This window comes from Dasypus novemcinctus, chromosome 6 (assembly GCF_030445035.2).
Source record: "Dasypus novemcinctus isolate mDasNov1 chromosome 6, mDasNov1.1.hap2, whole genome shotgun sequence".
Classification (NCBI taxonomy): Eukaryota; Metazoa; Chordata; class Mammalia; order Cingulata; family Dasypodidae; genus Dasypus; species Dasypus novemcinctus.
The window spans coordinates 100285861-100305144 of record NC_080678.1 but is presented as its reverse complement, the minus strand read 5'-3'; the positions used below and the strand labels follow the sequence as shown (position 1 = coordinate 100305144).

The window sequence follows — 19284 nt, the reverse complement described above, 5'->3', positions numbered from 1 at the left end:
CCCGACCCCTTTGGGGGGTGTGGGGAGCGTGTGGCCACGGGCAGCAGGTGCAGGGTCCTGGAGGATCTGCTGTGGGGGCAGAGGCCAGAGCACAGGGGCTGAGCAGCCCCCGCTAGCCTGTCAGGACAGTGAGATGGGGAGGGGGAGGGGGTCCTAGGGGAAGAGGCACCTGCAGGAGGAGGGGCTTGCCTAGAGAGGCGGAGCCTGCACACCAGCCTCCAGGGGTCCCAGCCCCACCTCCTAGACTGGGTGGGCCTGTGAGGCCGCCCCCACTGCCCCCCCACCACAGCCCACGCTCCTCCCAGCTTTCAGCCTCTCTCCCCCAGCAGCCCAGGAACCCTCTCTGGCCTGTTGGCTACTTCCTCTAGCGCCTACACAGGCAGCTCGTGGGGCTGAGCCCCCCAGGGGGTTGCGGAATGGGAGGGGGAGGGCGGCCTTGAAGCAGGATGAGCTTTCCCAAACTAAACCTCCCATGGGCCGCCTGCCGGGGTCCCACAGGAGTTCGTGAAAACACCAGTCCCTCATGAGGCTGACTTGCAGCTGCACGTGCAGGGACGGTCAAAGGCAAGACCCCCTGGGACTGGGGGCCGTGGGCCAGGGACAAGCTCCGAGCAAGCCAGGCTGAGCCCATGGGGACAGCGGGGCCCTGTCTGCGTGAGATGCACCGTGTCCTTGCATGTCCACGCAGAGCGACTGTGGGAGGCCACGCCCACCTCCACTGCCTTTTCTGTTTTGTTTCAGGAAAAAAATCCAGGAAGGTCTTAAGGAACTTAAAGCTGTAGTACCTGTAGGAGCTATGTACATGGATAAAGGATTTGAAATGGTACAGACTGCTAGAGCTCAGAGAATTTTTCCAGATTGATTAAGTTTTCGGACTATTCCTTGGATCATCTAATGCCTCTCTCCCAATGTTCCTTCATTTATTGCAGGCAAATGACCAAATTGCAAAAGCCACCGCTGGAGGTAAGCCCCCTCCTGCCCTTCATGGTCTCAGGGGTCAAGGGCAAGGCCAGGCTTGGGCATCAGCGCATTCCAGGTCCCGATCCCTCCCCCACGTTCTAGCTCTGAGCTGGAGGAAGTTCCTCACGGTCTCCGAGTTACAGATTCCTCCTCTGGACAAGGAGGCTAAGTTAATACCCATTTTGCCTTTATGAGAACTAAAGTGCCTGCTTGCACCTTTGGTCTTGAGAGGCTGCAGGTGCGTCCAGGTGAGGCCACTTCCCTCTCTGACCTGCATTTGGGAAAAGAAAAGGAAGCAGCCAATGTTCCCGCACAGACGTAGGGTTTGGTTTACAGAACGTCTTCTCGATTGCCACCCTTTGCTGCCCACTGTGGCCTCTGAGCTGCACTGTGGCTTTCGGCTCTTCTTCCTTCCACCCTGTGCCTCCCTCCCTGATGGTGCTGGGTGCTGTCCTCAGACCAGGACTGACGTCCTTCCAGGTGTTACTGGATTTTATTTAGGTTCTTTGACTATGCTGCAGAAACAAATTTCAAGAACATGTCAGGGGAGTTAGGCTAGTAATTTATTCAGGTAGGGAGGAAGGAGAAGTGGGAGAAAAATAACAGATTAGGGGTTCCAGGTAGAGAGGAAGGGGCTGAAAAGTGATAAAGAGAGCTAATTTACAAGCTACACTTCCCCATTATAGATTATAAATGCCCAGGTTTACTTGTGTGGCCACATGGCAGAGGGAAAATGGTGAGATCAGTGCCCAGAGGGCAGGAACAGGTCCAGGGCCAAGAGGAGAGTAGAGAGTGAGAACATGCATTCAGGCCCCATGCCTGGCTTTTTGAACTATTAATTATTCTGCCCCTTTGCTAATGGCAGGGGAGGGGTTCCAGCTGTTTGCTCTTTTGACTGATTACCTCACTAATCAATTCCCCTGTGAGCGCCCAATGACAAAGTCCTTGGAGAATATCCGGGGCTTCTCCTGGCTTCCAGAAGAAGTCTTTGTTCTGAAAGGCAGAATCTTGGGGAGGGTCCTCCAGCAGCCGTCTTGGGGGTTACTGATGTCCACGTGGGCTTCTTGCCAGGTTCCAGACCCATCTATTGATTCCCTATCTTACGAGCCTGCTTCATACCCCCCTCAGTGAGTTTATACTGTCAATCTTAAAGGGGTGCTGAAGGGAGATGATCATTTTTCTGTAGCTACATTCTACTGGTTAGGGGCAGTAGGCTCTACCTGACAAGTGTAAAACTCCCTTGCTCTTCTATCTCAGTTGGAGGAAGATGGATCTGGCATCCTGTATGAAGCTGGATGAAATCCTCATATGGCTAACAAGATATTGATTCTGGAAGAAATAAACTTAATTAGAATTTTTAGAATATATGATCTCACTGAGAGAACACTGGACCACAGAAGTAGAAAAGGCCAGGTGTCTGTAAAGGCTGCACTTCTCTGACAGCAGTGGGTTTTATTTTGCAGGTTTTGAATACTGTTTAGGACTGTTTTAGAGTAATTAACATAGAGATGACTTTCTTCCTTAAGGAAAGGACATACTATTCCCGTGCTGTAGTTAGCATGTCAAGTGCCCTGCGATTTTGCATCACCACAGCAGCAAGAGTCTGCTTGCTGTTTTGGAGCTTCTAAGGCAAAGCTGGTTTCATTTATGATGTTAGGTAGCTCTAGGGAGTAACTAAAACAGATAATGGGGTTTGGCATAGATTGCCAACCCCAGTTTTCAATGGAGGTGGTTATGCCTAAAGCAGCCAAGAGGGAGATGAGAAGAGACATTGCCTTTTTCAAATGAAAACAGACAAGGGTTTTCTTAAGGTGATGGGTTAAAGACCCAGATGATACTTAGCTTTGTCTCTTGAAGAGGTATTTTAGGCCATCCAATGGCTGGCACTCGTATGACCCATCAGGTGCTTCTGGTGAGTCAGTACGTCCTTGGACCCCTGGCTTCACTCGGGATAAGTGTACCCAGCTGGCAATGCCTTTAACTTTAACAGCGGTGGGAGTGATTAAAACCACAAGCTAAGGTCCTCTCCAGTTAGGCTTTAATTGAGAGTGAGGCCTGTTTTCTTGGCAGGTTTTGATCAGAACCTGGTCTCCAGGTTTACTTTGGGTAAAGATAATTCATGGGTAGGAAGAATTTTGTTTCCACGCTCCTGGATGACTTTTGATTTTTCCCTAGGTTGATAAAATATTTTGTGAGCTCTTGAATTTCTGGATCTAGTACCAGGTCCTGGATAAGGAAAGGCTGCCCATAGACCATCTCAGAGGGGCTAAGCTGAAGTGGGTCTTTGGGAGCTAAACATAGCCTTAGGAAGGCCATGGGCAGACTGGTGACCCAAGGGGATGCCGTTTCCTGGCAGAGTTTAGCTAGAATCTGTTTTAAGGTGCAGTTAAATCTCTCTGCCTTCCCTGAGTATTGGGGCCTCCAGGAGCCACGGAGATGATATTTAATTCTGAGGACAGCTGATAGGCTTTGGGTTAGTTTACTAGTAAAGCCCATTATCACTTTGGAGGGACTTAGGAAATCCAAACCTGGAACTATTTCCTTATGAGAGCTTTAGGCACCTCATTTGCTGTTTCTCTTCTAGTGGGAAAAGCTTCCACCCACCCAGTAAAAATATCTACCACTACTAAGAGGTACTTAAGCCCTGCAAGATGGCATGTGGGAGAAGTCTATCTGCCAGTCCTCTCCAGGGTATGATCCCTGCACCTGGACAGGGAGGTTTAAGGGGGGAGGATGGTGAAGCCTCCCATTGTCTGAGTTATTAACTGCACACAGGGAGCAACTCCCGGTAACTTCTTTGACTGTCTTCACCAGGCCCTGTCCTTCGAAAACCTGTTTGGCTAAGCTGGTTAGGGCTTCCCTCCCCAGACGAGTGGCTTGGTGAAGTCCATGAAGGACTTTCCACTGCACTGCTCCTGGCAGGTAGACTTGAGTATCCTTACAAAGCCACCCATCAGCCTCCAGGGTGAAGCCCAGGCTAGCTGCCCTGGACAGTGCATTACTGTTATTTCTTGAGGTAACACTATGGCTTCCAATAAGTCTAGGATTTCTTGCCTGTGCTTAATAGGTGATCCACTGTTTGTAAGCAGCTTCATTCTCACCATATAGTAGAGTGAGCATGAAGGACAAGGAAAGCATACTTAGAGTCTGTAAATATTAGCCTGTTTCCCAGCTATTAGCTTTAAACTTTGGGTAAGGGCAATCAACTCTACTTTCTGGGCTAAATTTCCAGGGGGGAGAGATTTGGCTTCTATGGTTTCAAATTGAGAAACCGCTGCATAGCCTGCCCTTTTAATTCCTTCTTGAATAAAACTGCTTCCATCTGTGAACCATTCAATGTCTGAGTTCACAAGAGGCACATCTTTTAAATCTGGCCTGCTTGCGTAGTTTTGGTTAAGAGTTTCAAGGCAGGAGTGGAGAAGGGGCCCCTCAGGATCTGACTTTGGCCGTCTACTGGTAGTAGGGTGGCTGGGTTGAGAGTCTGATCTGTTCTTATCTGCACCTTAGGGGTCTCTAGTAATCGAGCCTGGTATTTAATTAACCAAGTACCTGTAAGCCACTTGTGGCTCCGGGTCTCAAACATGTCCTTCACCTGGTGTGGGGTGAAGACTGTGAGAGGTTATCCCTAAGTTAGTTCGGTGGCTTTCTTAATTAAAAGGGCTGTTGCCCCCATTGCTCTTAGACAAGGTGGCCATCCCTGTGCTGTACTGTCCAGCAGTTTGGAGAAATAAACTACTGGTGGAGAAATTTCACCCAGTTTCTGGACTAACACTCCTAGACCCATCCCCTTCTCAGTTATGTATAGAAAGAAAGGCTTCCTTAGGTTAGGAATTCTAGGGCTGGAGGGCCAATTAAGGCTTGTGTTAGGACACGGAAGGCAGCTTCCTGGCTTGTTCCCCACTCTCAGTGTTGGTTATCAGCCTCTGTAATAGCACTGTGAGTGGCTGGGCTATCTCCCCAAACTTAGGTGTCCCCAGTCTACAGTAGAGAGCCATTCTAGGAAAGTCCTCAGCTGTTTCTTTGCTTGAGGTGGGGAAGTACTAGTGATGGCTTGAACTCTTTCTGGGGAGAGAGACCTTTCCCCTGGGGCAAGGAGGCATCTAAATAGGAGACTTTCTGCTGAGAGATGTGTGCCTTGGATGCTGACCTCCTATAGCCTCTATCAGCTAGGAAATGAAGGACTGAAAAGGTGTTGACATCAGAAACTTCCTTCATTGGACTGCAAAGCAATAGGTCATCCATGTATTGTAAAAGGACACTGCAGCCAGTGGAGATCAGCTAGGTCCTGAGCTAAGCATTCTCAAAAATATGGGGGCTGTCTTGGAACCCTTGAGGCAACACAGGCCATGTAAGCTGGCCTGGGGGCCTAGAGTTGGACTCCTGCCATTCAAAGGCAGAAAGAAATTGGGAGTCCAGGGGGAGAGGAATGCAGAAAAAGGCATCTTTCAAGTCTAGATAAACCAAGACTAGCCTTGTCTAGTTTTGGTTTAAATAGCACTGTACAGCGGCTGGGCTACTGTACACCAGTTGCAGTTTCTGGGACCTGATTTAGTAGAGTGTAATGGTTGGGTACAACTGGATGAATGGGTATTACAAAGCTATTGACTGTTCGGCTTTTTCACAGGAAGAATCAGCATGTTGCTGGGAGATTGGCAGGGAATTACTAGGCCATTCCCCAAGAACAATTTAACCGTGGGCTGGAGGCCTTTAACAGCCTCCTCCTTGAGGGGGTACTGCTTTCTATGAGGGTATGGCTGGTTAGTATCATAAGAAATGGAAACTAGGGGAACTGGAAGAACCCTTCTGGGTATCCCAGTTTCCCAGACAATAGAATTTACTCTTGATTGCCTGGGGAATAACTGCTGATGAGACACCTGATTTTGATGAGGGAACCCTGGCTAAACACAGTTCCACATTCTTCCTTTGAGCCCTGGGCTGTAGGCACCTTAGAGGTTCCATTGATCCCTCCTAGTTGAATGCAGGGTCCCAGGGTACAAAGCAAATCCTGCCCCGGTAAGGGGTTGGGACATTTAGGGACAATTAAAAATTGATGGCTTATGATTAGGTTTCCTATTTGGCAGAGAAGAGGCTCAGTGAAAGATCTCATTTTAGTTTTACTGTCAACACCCGCTACTGCATAGGTTCTGGGGGAGGGAGGTTTGGAGTAACAAGTCAGAACTGAATAGGTGGCTCCTGTATCAATTAAAAAATTAATTTCTTTTCCTGCCATGTCGAAGGTCACCTGGGGCTCCTCTAGTTCGACGTTCCATGGAGTCATCCAAGGAGCTGCTCTTTGCCCTGGGCCCCCTCAGTCCTCCATGTGGGGAGGGGGGCTGGTGCCACTAGGCCCCGGGCTGGGTGCCACCTCCCCTTCAGGATTCGGTGCTCTCCTGAGCCCAATGCCTGTTTTCCCAGACTGGGGCAGGGACTGGGGGCTCCTTACGTAGTTCAGGGCAGCTTTTCTTCCAGTGTCTTCCACAATTGAAGCAGGGTCTCAACAGTCTGGAGCCTGAGCTGGGGTGACCCTGGGATGGTCGGCTGCTCTTTATGGTAACTGCAAGTAGCTGAGCCTCCTGCCTGTCCCTCTTTGCCCTCAATTCCTCAAAAGTCTGGTCACAGTTGTCAAAGATGGAAAACGCTACTTTTAAAAGAGAATTCATTTAGGTCCCAGGACCTAGAGCTAGCTTTTGGAGTTTCCTTTTCATATCTGGAGTTGCCTAGCCGATAAAATAGGTTTCCAATACAACCTGTCCCTCCAGTGAGTCTGTATTAACTTGGGTATACTTTCTCCTAGCTTCTAGTAGTCTCCCTTGAGTCAGGGCAGAATTTTCCTTTTCCATCTGGGTTATTTCCTGCAGCTTATTATAATTAACAGACTTGACAATGTACTTTTTCATTCCCTCTAGTAGGCATGCTATTGCATGGTCTCTCTTTCTTATGTCTGCTTGCCTTCTTTGGTAGTTCCAGGTAGGATCAGCCTCTGGAACTGCCACAACCCCTATAGCTTATTGCTGGGGCTGCTGGGCAGCCTTCCCATCGGCATGCCCCTGGGCTGCTTCCCAAATTCAGCAGTTTTTTGCAGGGACATAGCACAAGACTAGGATGACATGTGTGTCTCCTCACGCCAGCTCAAAATTTAGGGTTAACTTCTGGAATTCCTTGGTAAACTTATCTGGGTCTTCTGAAAATCACCCCAACTGTTCCTTACACTGAGTTAAATCTGTCATAGAGAAGGGAGTATGGACTCTAATTGTTTCTGCTTCCCTTATTGTGTAGAGGCCATTTTTGCATCCCCTATTAAGGTGGAAAGATGCTCCACTTCTAGTGACTCCCACTGGGGTAGCTATAGGCACATGAGGCATGGAAGCAGGGGCTGGAGGGGGAAACTGAGGAGGGGATCATCTAAGATACTCACCCTCCTTTTCAGGGAGTGGTTTCACTTTCTGAGCATAACATAACTTACAAGATCCACTTAACCTTGTGTCCTGATATAGAGCCGTAAAAAGCTGAACATATGAAACCTCTGACTGCTTTCTTTCCTTCTCACACAGGAGGTCTGTCTGCAAAATATGGTCATAATATAGGGCACCATTTACAGGCCAATTTTGGCCACCTTCCAGGCTATACTGTGGCCACGCAGTGTAGCAAAAGAAGATCAGTTTTTCCTTCCACCCTTCAGTTGGTAGGGTTGTCCAGTTCTCGAGAATACCCCCCACTGGGGAGTCTGCTGGTATGCTAGCAGCTGCACCCATTATTCTAGGAAGAATGAAGAAGCACCTTTTAGTCGACGGTTCTGGCATCCCAGAGTCCTAGTCTGACTAAAATGTTCACCACTCCACATAATTTGGAGCTGAAGCTCTGTCTCAGTGTCTTGAGAATTTCAATTTTCAGAGCCTGCCTGGCCTACAAGCATCCTTGTGGGCGACCTAGGTCCTGGGTGATATTTTATTCCAGATCAAATCAATGCACCCAAGCCGAGTTGGTGGGAGACTGAACAGCAGCCCCAAATCAAAGCACCTGAGATATCTGTCTCAGGGGATATTTGACTGCTCTCTGAATGGATGGGCCCAAGGAATGGGGGCCCTTCAGTTTCCTGCTCTGGTTCTCAGCACCCCGACTTTCCAGGGCCCAAGACCCACTGCACTCGACATGCCCAAGCCTTCAAAAGTCTTGGGGGACATGCAGAGTTACTTCCCACCACCCAGGGAATCAGGGGCTCTGATGCCAGACATTTCCGGGGCCACCTGGACTTGGAAGACAGATCAAATAGATCAGATGCCCTCCAAGCCCAAGAGAGCTTCCTCCTCCTCTCCTTTCAGAAGCTCAAGGCTGTCCTAGTTCTATGACTTTACTGTCTGATAGTTTCCCAGTTAAACCAGCCATCAAAAGGCCATTAAGTGATTGATGATCAATTGCTCTAGCTAACAGGCTTTGGGGCCCTGGGGCAATAGCTTCCTGGCTAGACAAAGGCACTTTCCATTTTTACTGTTTTTAAAACATTCCAAAGCATTCTAACACAAACCTGTAAAGAGAAATTCATTAGCAAGAAGTAGAAAGGTAAAACATGGGGTAAAGGTTAGATCAGGGGTATCCTGGCCTGTGGCCCCCAGGGAAGGGAAAAGCATCTGTCTTGGCTCAGCCCATCTTGGCTCAGCCCACTGCCTTCCCACTTCATGCCCCAGGTAACTGGGTGTGGCCAGATAGGAATGCCGTTGGCAAAGTTGTGGATGCACTGGGAGGGGCAAGCCCCCTGCTCCGCCACTGCCATGCACCTCCTAGGGGACAGGGCAGGAGAAGGCAAAGGCAGGCAGGCCTGAGGACAAAGACTCTGGCTGCTAAAAGGGCTTGAAAAAGAAGCTTTGCAGGACCCAGTGCTCTGCCAGAACCTCTGTCTTGGCAGGGCCATGATTTAAGCCACTGCCCTATGACACAGCCGTCCTGGCTGGGGTCAGATGGCACAAGGCTGGGTGCGTGGCAGTGACAGAGCCCCAGTCTCTTCCCTCCAAGGATTATGTCCTGTGGGGGCTCGTAGGCAAACCCATTTAAAATGGGGAGCCCAAGGAAGGCATTAAGCAAGCTGTAGGCTGTAGCTTCACTCACCAATAAACTCTAGGACTGGCTCTGCCAAATATGTTAATGGATTTTATCTAGGTTCTTTGACTATGCTGCAGAAATAAATTTCAAGAGCATGTCGGGTGAGTTAGGCTAGTAATTTATTCAGGTAGGGAGGGAAGAGAAATAGGAGAAAATAACAGATTAGGGGGCCCGGGTATAGAGGAAGGGGCTGAAAAGTGATAAAGAGAGCTAATTTACAAGCTACACTTCCCCATTATTGATTATAAATGCCCACGTTTACTTGTGTGGCCACGTGGCAGAGGACAAACGGTGAGAGCGGTGCACAGAGGGCAGGAACGGGTCCAGAGGCAACAGAGTGGAGAGTGAGAGCACCTCAGGCCCCCCACCTGACTTTTTGAACTATTAATTATTCTGCCCCTTTGCTAATGGCAGGGGAGGGGTCCCAGCTGTTTGCTCTTTTGATTGATTACCCCACCCATAAATTCCCTGCGAGGGCCGGATGATAAAGTCCTTGGGGAACATCCTGGCTTTCTCCTGGCTTCCAGAAGAAGTCTTTGTTCTGAAAGGCAGAATCTTGGGGAGGGTCCTCCAGCAGCCATCTTGGGGGCTATTGATGTGGACTCTGCCAGGTTCCAGATATTCCTTATCTTACTAGCCTGCTTCACAGGCTTCATAAGCAGGATGCACTGGGGTTTGCAGAGCCCTTAGCTGGGCACATGGTCCCCCGTCAAAGGCCTTGGCCCCAGGGCCCTAGGACACTGGCGGGAACCCCCAGGCCTGATGGTTCACTGTCCCCTTGCCCCAAACCTGCAGCCTACCCATTACGGTAGGTCAGCCTGCAGCTCTCTTTGCTGTTCTGGAGTCTTCCACCTGTCAGGTGTATGAACCGGGTTTCCCTTCCTAGCACGGGTGTTACCATCAGGTGGGGGTGGGTGGGGCAGCCAGGCACCTGGGGCACCAGGTGGGTGCTGGGCTCAGGCCCTTCTCCCTCTGGGGTCTGCTGCAAAGCATGCAGAGTAGGGTGGCTGACACATGTGCCTCCCTGTGAGCTGCCCACACCTTGCCTGCGAGGACTTGGTGTGGGGCCCTGGGCTGTGTCCCACATGGGCAACCCTGAGGTTCTGCCACCTGCAGCCCCTGGGTGCAACCCAGGTGCCTTTCCCATCTGGCCCCTTTTTCCTTGTCCCTCAGGTAAGAAGGTTTCCAGCATGATCATAGCCTTCACTGATGGGACGCTAGAGCCAGCCGTGTTTTCAAACACTAAGTCTGAAGTGAGTTCAAGCCACAGTCATGTGCATTTTGCTCCACATCTTTGGATGAATTGTACTTAACACCTTCTCTCTCTCAGGCTCGAAAGGCTCGGCATATGGGGGCGACTGTTTATGCTGTGGGTGTAAAAGACTTTTTGCAATCACAGGTAATCAGAACTGGAATGCAGGGGCTGCTCTTGAGCCTGGGTGGGGGAAGGTGTCAGAGGCTGCTTTCCCAGGCTAGCCCAGGGATGATTTCCTAACCCCCTCCAATTACTCGCGGCCACCCCTGTCTACTGCAGAGGATGGTAACGGTGGGCTTGGGCACACCCCAGCTGAGGGTGGACGGGCCCCCCCATGAGTTCTGCTGCAGATGAGAGGATCTAGTACAAGGGTAATGGGCAGTCTGTTGCCTGTGGACCCCACAACCCTCTCGGTCCCCTGGCTGTGGGTCCCTGCCACCTCTCCTCCTCATAGCTGGAAGGGTTTGCAGACACCAAGGAGCATGCGTTTGGGGTACTCGGAGGTTTCAAGGCCCTGCAGAGCATCACTGACAAGGTGAGTGGGAGCTGGACACGAGGAGGGGTGGACTTGAGTGGCTGTGGGAGCTGGACACGAGGAAAGGTGGGCATGAGTGGCTGCGCTAGAGGAGGGGCCGCTCTCAGCCTGCCCCTCCGCCCTGCTCTGTGTTCTAGCTGGGGGAGAAGAGCTGTATTGAGCTCAAGTCTCTGGATCCTGTTGTTGCCTGCGTGGGAGGTAAGAGCTGAGGTGTCACCACTGTGGTCACAGGTGTGTGTGTGGAAATGCCTGTGTGTGGGTGAAAGGACATGTGTGCCCGTGGTGTGCACATGTGAGTGCTTATGTGCATTTCTGCATGTTTCTGTGTGCCTGCGTGTACAATAATGTGGCGATGTGTGCATATGTGTTCTGTGGATTGTGTGCATGTTCACATGTGCCCGCTTGTATATTTGTATTTTGTGTATACGTGTGAGTGTGTGTGTGTATGGGCATGCTCTGCCATCACCCGTCCTGGTTGTGATGCGTGTCACAAGGGTGATACCAGCCTGCTCCTCTCCCCAGGCCTGGGGCCAGCTGTGCTCCACGGGGCCCATGTTGCTCACAGCCCCTGTGGGCGCTGCACACACCCTAGGTGGACCAGTGGGGGGCAACAGAGGCAAACATGTGTGTGCCCGCAAACACCATCTGGCACAGCCCCTCCCAGCTCACTGCCTCCCCTGGAACAGCTCCTGTGGGATTTTGTCACATGTTGTCTGTGTCTGAGCCTCCTGGGTCCCCAGGCAGCCTGTGCTCTAGAGTCTACTCCCTGCATCCACCATGCATGGGACCCACCCATGCCATGTGTGTTGGGTGTGCCCTGGAGGGGGCTTGAGGTGGGCTCTGGGCATTTGCTCTCCTGTCTGATACTGGCTGTGTCCTGGCACGGGCAGCCCTGTGGTTCTTGGGCTAGCTTCTGAAACTCACTCCGGGTGCCATTCCCAACCCAGCCACTCCTTGCTTTTGAAACCCTCTAGGGTTTTTTTTATTTTTTTTTATTTTTATTTCACCCTTATTGTTGACTTCTATCCAATATTCTGTTTGGCTCCATTTTATCATTTCTATCTCTTTACTGTAACTCTCATTTGCATATTGTTTTCTTGATATCCTTCAGTTCTTGGTCCCTTTTCCTTTACTCTTTGATCATATTTAAGACCATTTTTGATGTCTTATTCTAGTATCTTCTAAGTCTGGTCTTCTTTGTTGGTGTTTTCTGATGTTTTATCTTGTTTCTTTGTATGCCTTGTAATCTTTTGTTGCACATTGTAAATTTTAATATTTCAACGTGTTGCCTCTAGAATTTAGTCACTGAGCTGTCTCTCAAGTTTGTATAGTGCTACTGATATGACAGATTACCTTGAATGTAAGGAGCTAGCAAAAACAAAGAAATGCAAAATGCACCTTTCACAGTCCTTGCAAATTAGCTCTGGGTGGGTTGGTGCTATCCTTTAGAAATCAGTCCTCCTAAGGATGAATGATGAACGTGAAGAATAGCCCAGGGCAAAAGCGTGGAGTCTCTCCAGACTTTTCTGAGCATGCATCTTTTACTGGGCATGTGCTTGTGGCCTTAGGAACGCCTCTATTTATAGGGATCGGAATTCCCCCTCTTTTCTCTATGAAATGATCTTTCCAGTCCTGGGAACTCTAATTTATTTCTTGAAGGTGGTAATCCTTTGCCCCAGGCTGCTGAGGTTTGATTTTTGTTTGTTTGTTTGTTTTTTCAGGTGTACATAATCCTTTATTTTTCTTAATTATTTGACATACATGCACATGTAGATTCAAGTATCATGTCTTTTTATAAGCATTGGCATAAAGTTGGCCTACTGAATGGAAATTTTTTTTTCTCTTATCAATTATATATTTCACCCCAGGTTTACTTTCAATCAAGGGAATATTTAATGCTCCAATGATATAAAAAGCATATTCCAGAAGTAAACTTAACAAGTCATACCAAGAAGGTTGAAGAGCCAAAAGACTTATTAGTTCAAGAGCTCAACTGACTTGATTATACAAGTTATAGCCATGCTTGATGTATATTGGTCAATGTAGATTGCTCTAAGCCCTGAGGATTGCAAAGTGAAGCATAAAGGATGAATGCTTTCAAATGGAGTGACTTTTATAGATCCAGAATGAGTCAAACCTAACTATTCTTTTTTTATCTTCTTTTTTTTTTAAAGATACATAGATCACACAAAATAATTTTTCTTAAACTTAGTTGTCCACTGTGTGCTTCTGCATGCAGGGCAAGTTCTTGGACAGTGAGCCAGAGAAAAGAGTCCTGATTCAATTCTTCATGCTGCCACCTGATACGTTGGTATATACATACATGTACCCCAATATGCAAATAGAGGTCATTATTTCCTTTCCAGAATTGAGACAGAGAACCACACTGAGACCACGGACTATCTCCAACCTGAGCCAGGAAGTGGGTGGGGGGAGGGGTTATTGAGGATGTCAGCAGCTTTTCCTACTGTTTTTATTATTTTATTGAAACCTATTAACAAAGCATAAATCCATCCAAAATGTGTAATCAATGGTATTTGATATAATCACATTGTGCATTCATCACTTCAATCATTATTAGAACATTTTTTGTTATTCCAATAAACAAAAAACAAACAAATAAAAACTCATCACCTCTCAATCTCTCTCTATGCTTCCCCTGCCATACATAGCTGCTATTCTGTTTCTCTCGAGTTTATTTGTGTTTATGTTTTGTAAAAGCAATGTTATATAGCTGCAATATCACCCATATTCATATTTCACATGTTTCACTATGTTATATAGCCCAATGGTATATTTTTTAGCTTTCCTTCTGGAAATATACATGTCCTTAGACTTTCCCTTTCAAACACTGTCATACCTATATAATAGCTCTGCTAATCACAGACACCATGATGTGCTCTCATAATTTCCATTCATTTACAAAGATTTACAAAAAAAAAAACTGTTCATCGATTCTGAAAAAGTTAGTCCATAGCTTTCCATTCTCTACCCTCATTCCTTTTTCTGGTGACCTATATTCAAATTAACTCCATGAGTTTACACAATATATTTAGTTCATAATAGCACAATCCTACAATATTTGTTCTTTTGTGTCTTGCTTGCGTCACTCAACATAATGTCCTCCAGGTTCATCTTTGTTGTTATATGCTCTTACCACTGCATAATATTCCATCGTGTGTATACATCAAAGTTTGTTTATCCATCCCTTGGTTTCTGGACAGCTGGATAGTTTTCATCTTTTGGCAATTGTGAATAATGCCACTACGAACATTGGTGTGCAGATGGCTGTTTGTGTCACTTCTCTCAGTTCTTCTGGGTATATACCTAGTAGCAGTATCACTGGTTCACATGGCAAGCCTATATACAACTTCCATAAGAACTGCCAAACAGTCCTCCACAGTAACAATACCATTCTACATTTCCCACCAACAGTGAATAAGTGTTCCTATCTCTCCACATCCTCTCCAACACTTGTAGTTTTCTGTCTTTTTAATAGGGGTTGTTCTAATAGGTGTGCAACAGTATCTCTCACTGTAGCTTTGATTGGCATTTCCCTAATCTCTAGTGATATTGACCTTTTTTTCATGTATTTTTCCCCATTTTTATTTCTTCTTTGGACAATTATCTATTCAACTCCTTTGCCATTTTTTAATTGGGTAGTTTGTCTTTTTATGATTAAGTTATAGTATCTCTTTATATTAATATATCATGGATATTAAACCCCTATCAGATATGTGATTGTGAAATATTTTTTCCCGTTGAGGTGACTGCTTTTTCACCCATTTGGCAAGGTCTTTTGAGGTGTACAAGTGTTTAATTTTGAGGAGGTCCCATTTTTCTACTTTTTCCTGTTGTTGCTTGTGCTTTGGGTGTAAGGTTTAAGAAACTACCACCTATCACAGTGTCTTGAAAATGTTTTCCTACATTTTCTTCTAGGAGTTTCATAGTTGTTGCATTTACATTTAGGTCCTTGATCCATTTTGAGTTAATTTTTGCATAAGGTGTGAGATAAGTGTCTTCTTTCTTTCTTTTGGATATGGCTATCCAGTTCTCTCAAAACCATTTGTTGAATAAACTATTTTGATGCAGGTGGGAAGGCCTGACAGACCTGTCAAAAATCACTAGACCATAGGAGAGAGGGTCTATTTCTGAGTTCTCAATTCAATTCCTTTGGTCAATCTATCAGTCTTTATGCCAGTATCATGCTGTTTTTACCACTGTAGCTAAGTAATAAGCTTTAAAGTCAGGAAGTGAGAATCCTCCAACTTCATTATATTTTAAGACATATTTGGCTATTCAGCACCCCTTACCTTTCCAAATAAATTTGCTTATTGCCTTTTCCATTTCTGAAAAAAAAAAAAAAGCTGTTGGAAATTTTATTGGGATTGCATTGAATTTGTAAATCAGTCTGGGTAGAATTGATATCTTAATGATATTTGCACTTCCAGTCCATGAAAATGGAGTGTTCTTCCCGTTATTTAAATCTCTTTGGTTTCTTTTAGCAATGTTTTATGGTTTTCTGAACATGGGTCCTTTATATCCTTGGTTAAGTTTATTCCTAAATATTTGGTTCTTTTAGTTACTATTATAAATGGAATTTTTTTTCTGATTTCCTCCTCAGATTGCTCATCAGTAGTGTATAGAAATGTTATTGATTTTTGCTTGTGAATGTTGTATCCCACCACTTTGCTGAACTTGTCTATTAGTTCTAGTAGCTTTGTTGTAGATTTTTCAGGTATTTCTAAATATTGGATCATATCATCAGCTAATAGTGAAAGTTTTACTTCTTCCTTTCCTATTTGGGTGCCTTTATTTCTTTATCTAGCCTAATTACTCTAGGTAGAATTTCTAGCACAATGTTGAATAATAATGGTGGCAGTGGGCATCATTGTCTTGTTCCTAATCTCAGCGGGAAGGTTTTCAGTCTTTTAATTTTTTATTAAGGCAGTTGTATTTTTTTTATTATCTTTTTTTTAAGATACATAAATTACACAAAAGGTTTTCAGTCTTTCGCCAGTGAATACAGTGCCAGCTGTAGGCTTTTCATATTTGCACTTTACCATACTGAGAAAGCTTCCTTCTATTCCAATCTTTTGGATTGTTCTTATCAAGAAGGGATGCTGTATTTTGTCAAAAGCTTTCTGCATCAATCAAGAGGATCATGTGATTTTTCTTCTTCAATTTATTAATGTGATTGATTACACTAATTGATTTTCCTGTGTTGAACCACACTGGCATACCTGGGATAAAACCCACTTGATCATGGTGTATAATTCTTTTAATGTGTTTTTGGTTTTGGTTTGCAGGTGTTCTGTTGAGAATTTTTGCATCTATATTCATTAGAGATATGGTCTGTCATTTTCTTTTTTCAAAATATCTTTATTTTTTATCTTCTTATTGATATTTTCCTTCAATTTCTTGAGTTGATTTAGTGGCTTTCTGATTATTATTGATTAGTTGTCTTAAATACTGTTTCTCTTCAGAATATTTGTTTTGTTTCTTTGGCCTGTTCATCTCTTCCTTTTTCCTAGTATGGCTTGTAAATTTTTGCTGATGTCAAAGCATCTGAATATGTTGTTGAATTTACTCTGGTGGTCAATTCCTTTCTCTTGCCTAGTGTTTTATTCACAGCTCTTTTTTTGCTTTTTGGTTCAACTTATTCTAAGTCTTTAAAATTGCCCAGCTTAAGTTATAAAATTTAGGCCAGGGGCTCAATTAATAGGGTGCAGATTTTCTCCAGGGATGGGATAAAGGAGGAGACCTAAAAGCAGTTTTTCTCCTTGCAATATCCTGGCCAGCCAGCAGATGGCACTCATTGCTGAAACCTTTCCTCAGAAATGTTTCAATCTCTGCTTTTCCATGTCTCTGGTCTGGCCAGAATCAAGATTCAAAGCAGGATCTGCTGACTGAATTCACTGAAGAGCAGCCCTCTGCCTCACCCTCCCTCATCCCTTGTACCAGCTGACAGGGAGGAAAACATCTGCCCCCCTTGCAGTAGGCTGCAGTGTGCCAGGGGTTTTATCCAGGCCTAATGTCTCAAGCATGGGGAATGAGAGCTCTATTGGCCACCGTCCGGGTTTACTAGCTCACATTTGTTGTTTCAGGTTCTTTGTCTCTCTGTCACTCACCATCCTGAGAGTTGGGCAGAACTGCCTGGTCTGCTGACCCCCAAAGCAGGTCTCTCAGATGGTTTTGGCTATTTATATGAGAATGTTGAGCCCTCCCTGCCTATTCCAATGCCATCTTCCTGGAACTCCCCTATTGTGCTTCTTTTTTTTTGTTTATTTGTTTTTTTAAGATTTATTTTTTATTTATTTCTCTCCCCCCCCACCCCATTTGTCTGCTCTCTATGTCCATTTGGTGTGTGTTCTTCTGTGTCCACTTGTATTCTTATCAGTGGCACCAGGAATCTGTTTCTTTTTATTGCATCATCTTGCTGTGTCAGCTCTCCTTGTGTGCAGTGGTGCCATTCCTGGGCAGTCTGTACATTTATCACACTGGGTGACTCTCCTTACAGGCCACACTCCTTGCATGTGGGGCTCCCCTACGTGGGGGACACTCCTGTGTGGCATGGCACTCCCTGCATGCATCAGCACTGCATGCAGGCCAGTGCACCACATGGGTCAGGAGGTCCTGGGTTTGAACCCTGGACCTCCCATGTGGTAGGCAGATGCTCTATCCATCGAGCCAAATCTGCTTCCCTCCCCTACTGTTTTTAAGTTGCCTTTTCTTGTTTTTGGTGCACTCCCATTTACTACAACTGTTTACCTGTTTTCCCAAACTCTGAGGAAGATGGTTTTGCCAGTTTTTGCAAGTTGTTTGAAGATCCTGTGGGGGAACAGAACTCTAGAGCATCTATGCTGCCCTCTTGGTCAGTTGGAAAGCCACCACTGTCTCTTAGCCTTGGTTTCCCTTTGAAAAAAACTGAGATAGTGACGCCTGATGTACAGTGTTGTTGGGAGGTATAGGGAGAATGTTTACAAAAAGCCCAGCACATAGGAGGTGCTCAGTCAGTAGGGAATGGTATTTTGGATGAACGTGCTAGGTACAGGCCTTGGCCTGGTAAGAGGTTTGCCCATTTATGATTTCTCTTGGGGCAGGAAGGCTCAACCTAGCTCCCTTTGCCTCATCTACAGCCTGATCTATTTGCATTCAGACAGCTAGACTTTCCCTTCTCTGGCTAACTGCAATCACTCATGCTTTATTAAATTCAGGTTCTGCCTTGCAAATTACCTCTTTAGTAAACACTCCTAGGATGTAAATGGGAAATGACCCATCCATGACACTGGGGCACATCCCTACTCAGTCTGGCCTGGGTCAGCTCTTCAAAAAGGATCTATGAAGGGAAAATAGGCCCAATGTTCCCTCCAGGGCAAGGATTGCACCTGTGAACAACTGGGGTGAAGGGACCCTTGAGGAAAGGTAGGAGTTAGGAGGCTGGGATGCAGCCAGGATGCATCGATCCAGAAGAAGCTGTGTGCCTTCCCTTCCTTGATGGGAAAGACTGCCACTGCTGAGTGACACACAACTTATCCCTGGGGCCTGCATACAGGTCTTCTCAGCGCAAGCCACCAGGCTGACATGGCCTTGCCACCCACATGGCTCAGGAGCTTCCTAAGGCAGGGCCAATGCCACAGAGTACTTCCATGGGTAGGGGTAGGGTGGTGTGGGCCAGACCAAGACAATGAAGACTGACTATTCACATTAAGGCGAGTGCTGCGTCCTTCCCTGGGAAATAGTAAAAATGTATGAATGCAAATCTACTGAGGCCAGACCTTCCCATCTTAAAAAAATTCAGAAATCTGTATTATAAGATTAAATGTCCAATCACCATCCCAGGGTCCACAGGATGGAGGAATAAAATATGGATTAGAGTGGACTTACTTGTGCCCTACTATAGAACTATTGTGACTCTAGCAATGGAAGAAACTGTATCATGATGTGGAGACGGTGGCCACAGGAATTGCTGAGGGCAGGGAGAGGGAAGAAGAGGTGCGATATGGGGGCACTTTTGGGACTTGGAGTTGTCCTGAATGATATCACAGGGACAGATGCTGGATATTATATATCCTGCATTAACCCACTGAATGGACTGGGAGAGAGTATGGACTACGATGTCAACTATTAACCATGCAGTGCAGCAGTGCTCCAAAATGTATTCACCAAATGCAGTGTGCCATGATGATGAAAGAGGTTGTTGATATGGGAGGAGTCAGGGTAGGGTGGGGAGTGGGGTATATGGGAAACTCCTATATTTCTTAATATAACATTGATTGTGATCTATGTATTTTTTTTAAAAAAGGACAATTTTAAAAATTTGCTATTAAAAAAAAAGATTAAATGTCTGGGTTGCTAAAAGTGGGCCCCCATATTTTGAAGACTTCGATACCTACCAAACACATCAGCAGGCCAGCTTTGGCCCAGGAGCCCACAAGTC

At 46.2% G+C, this 19284-nt stretch overlaps 1 protein-coding gene across 1 annotated transcript in view; it reads left to right on the top strand.

Annotated features, from left to right (window-relative positions):
• Positions 1–738: 738 nt before the first annotated feature.
• The window catches only part of LOC131278767 (uncharacterized), a 31867-nt gene continuing 13321 nt past the window's right edge, over positions 739–19284 (top strand). The window contains exons 1-5 of the mRNA XM_071215564.1: positions 739–823; positions 930–963; positions 10385–10453; positions 10764–10844; positions 10982–11042. Of these exons, the coding sequence (XP_071071665.1) occupies positions 934–963; positions 10385–10453; positions 10764–10844; positions 10982–11042 (241 nt within the window). The 5' untranslated portion in view covers positions 739–823; positions 930–933. The remainder of the gene's footprint in view (positions 824–929; positions 964–10384; positions 10454–10763; positions 10845–10981; positions 11043–19284) is intronic.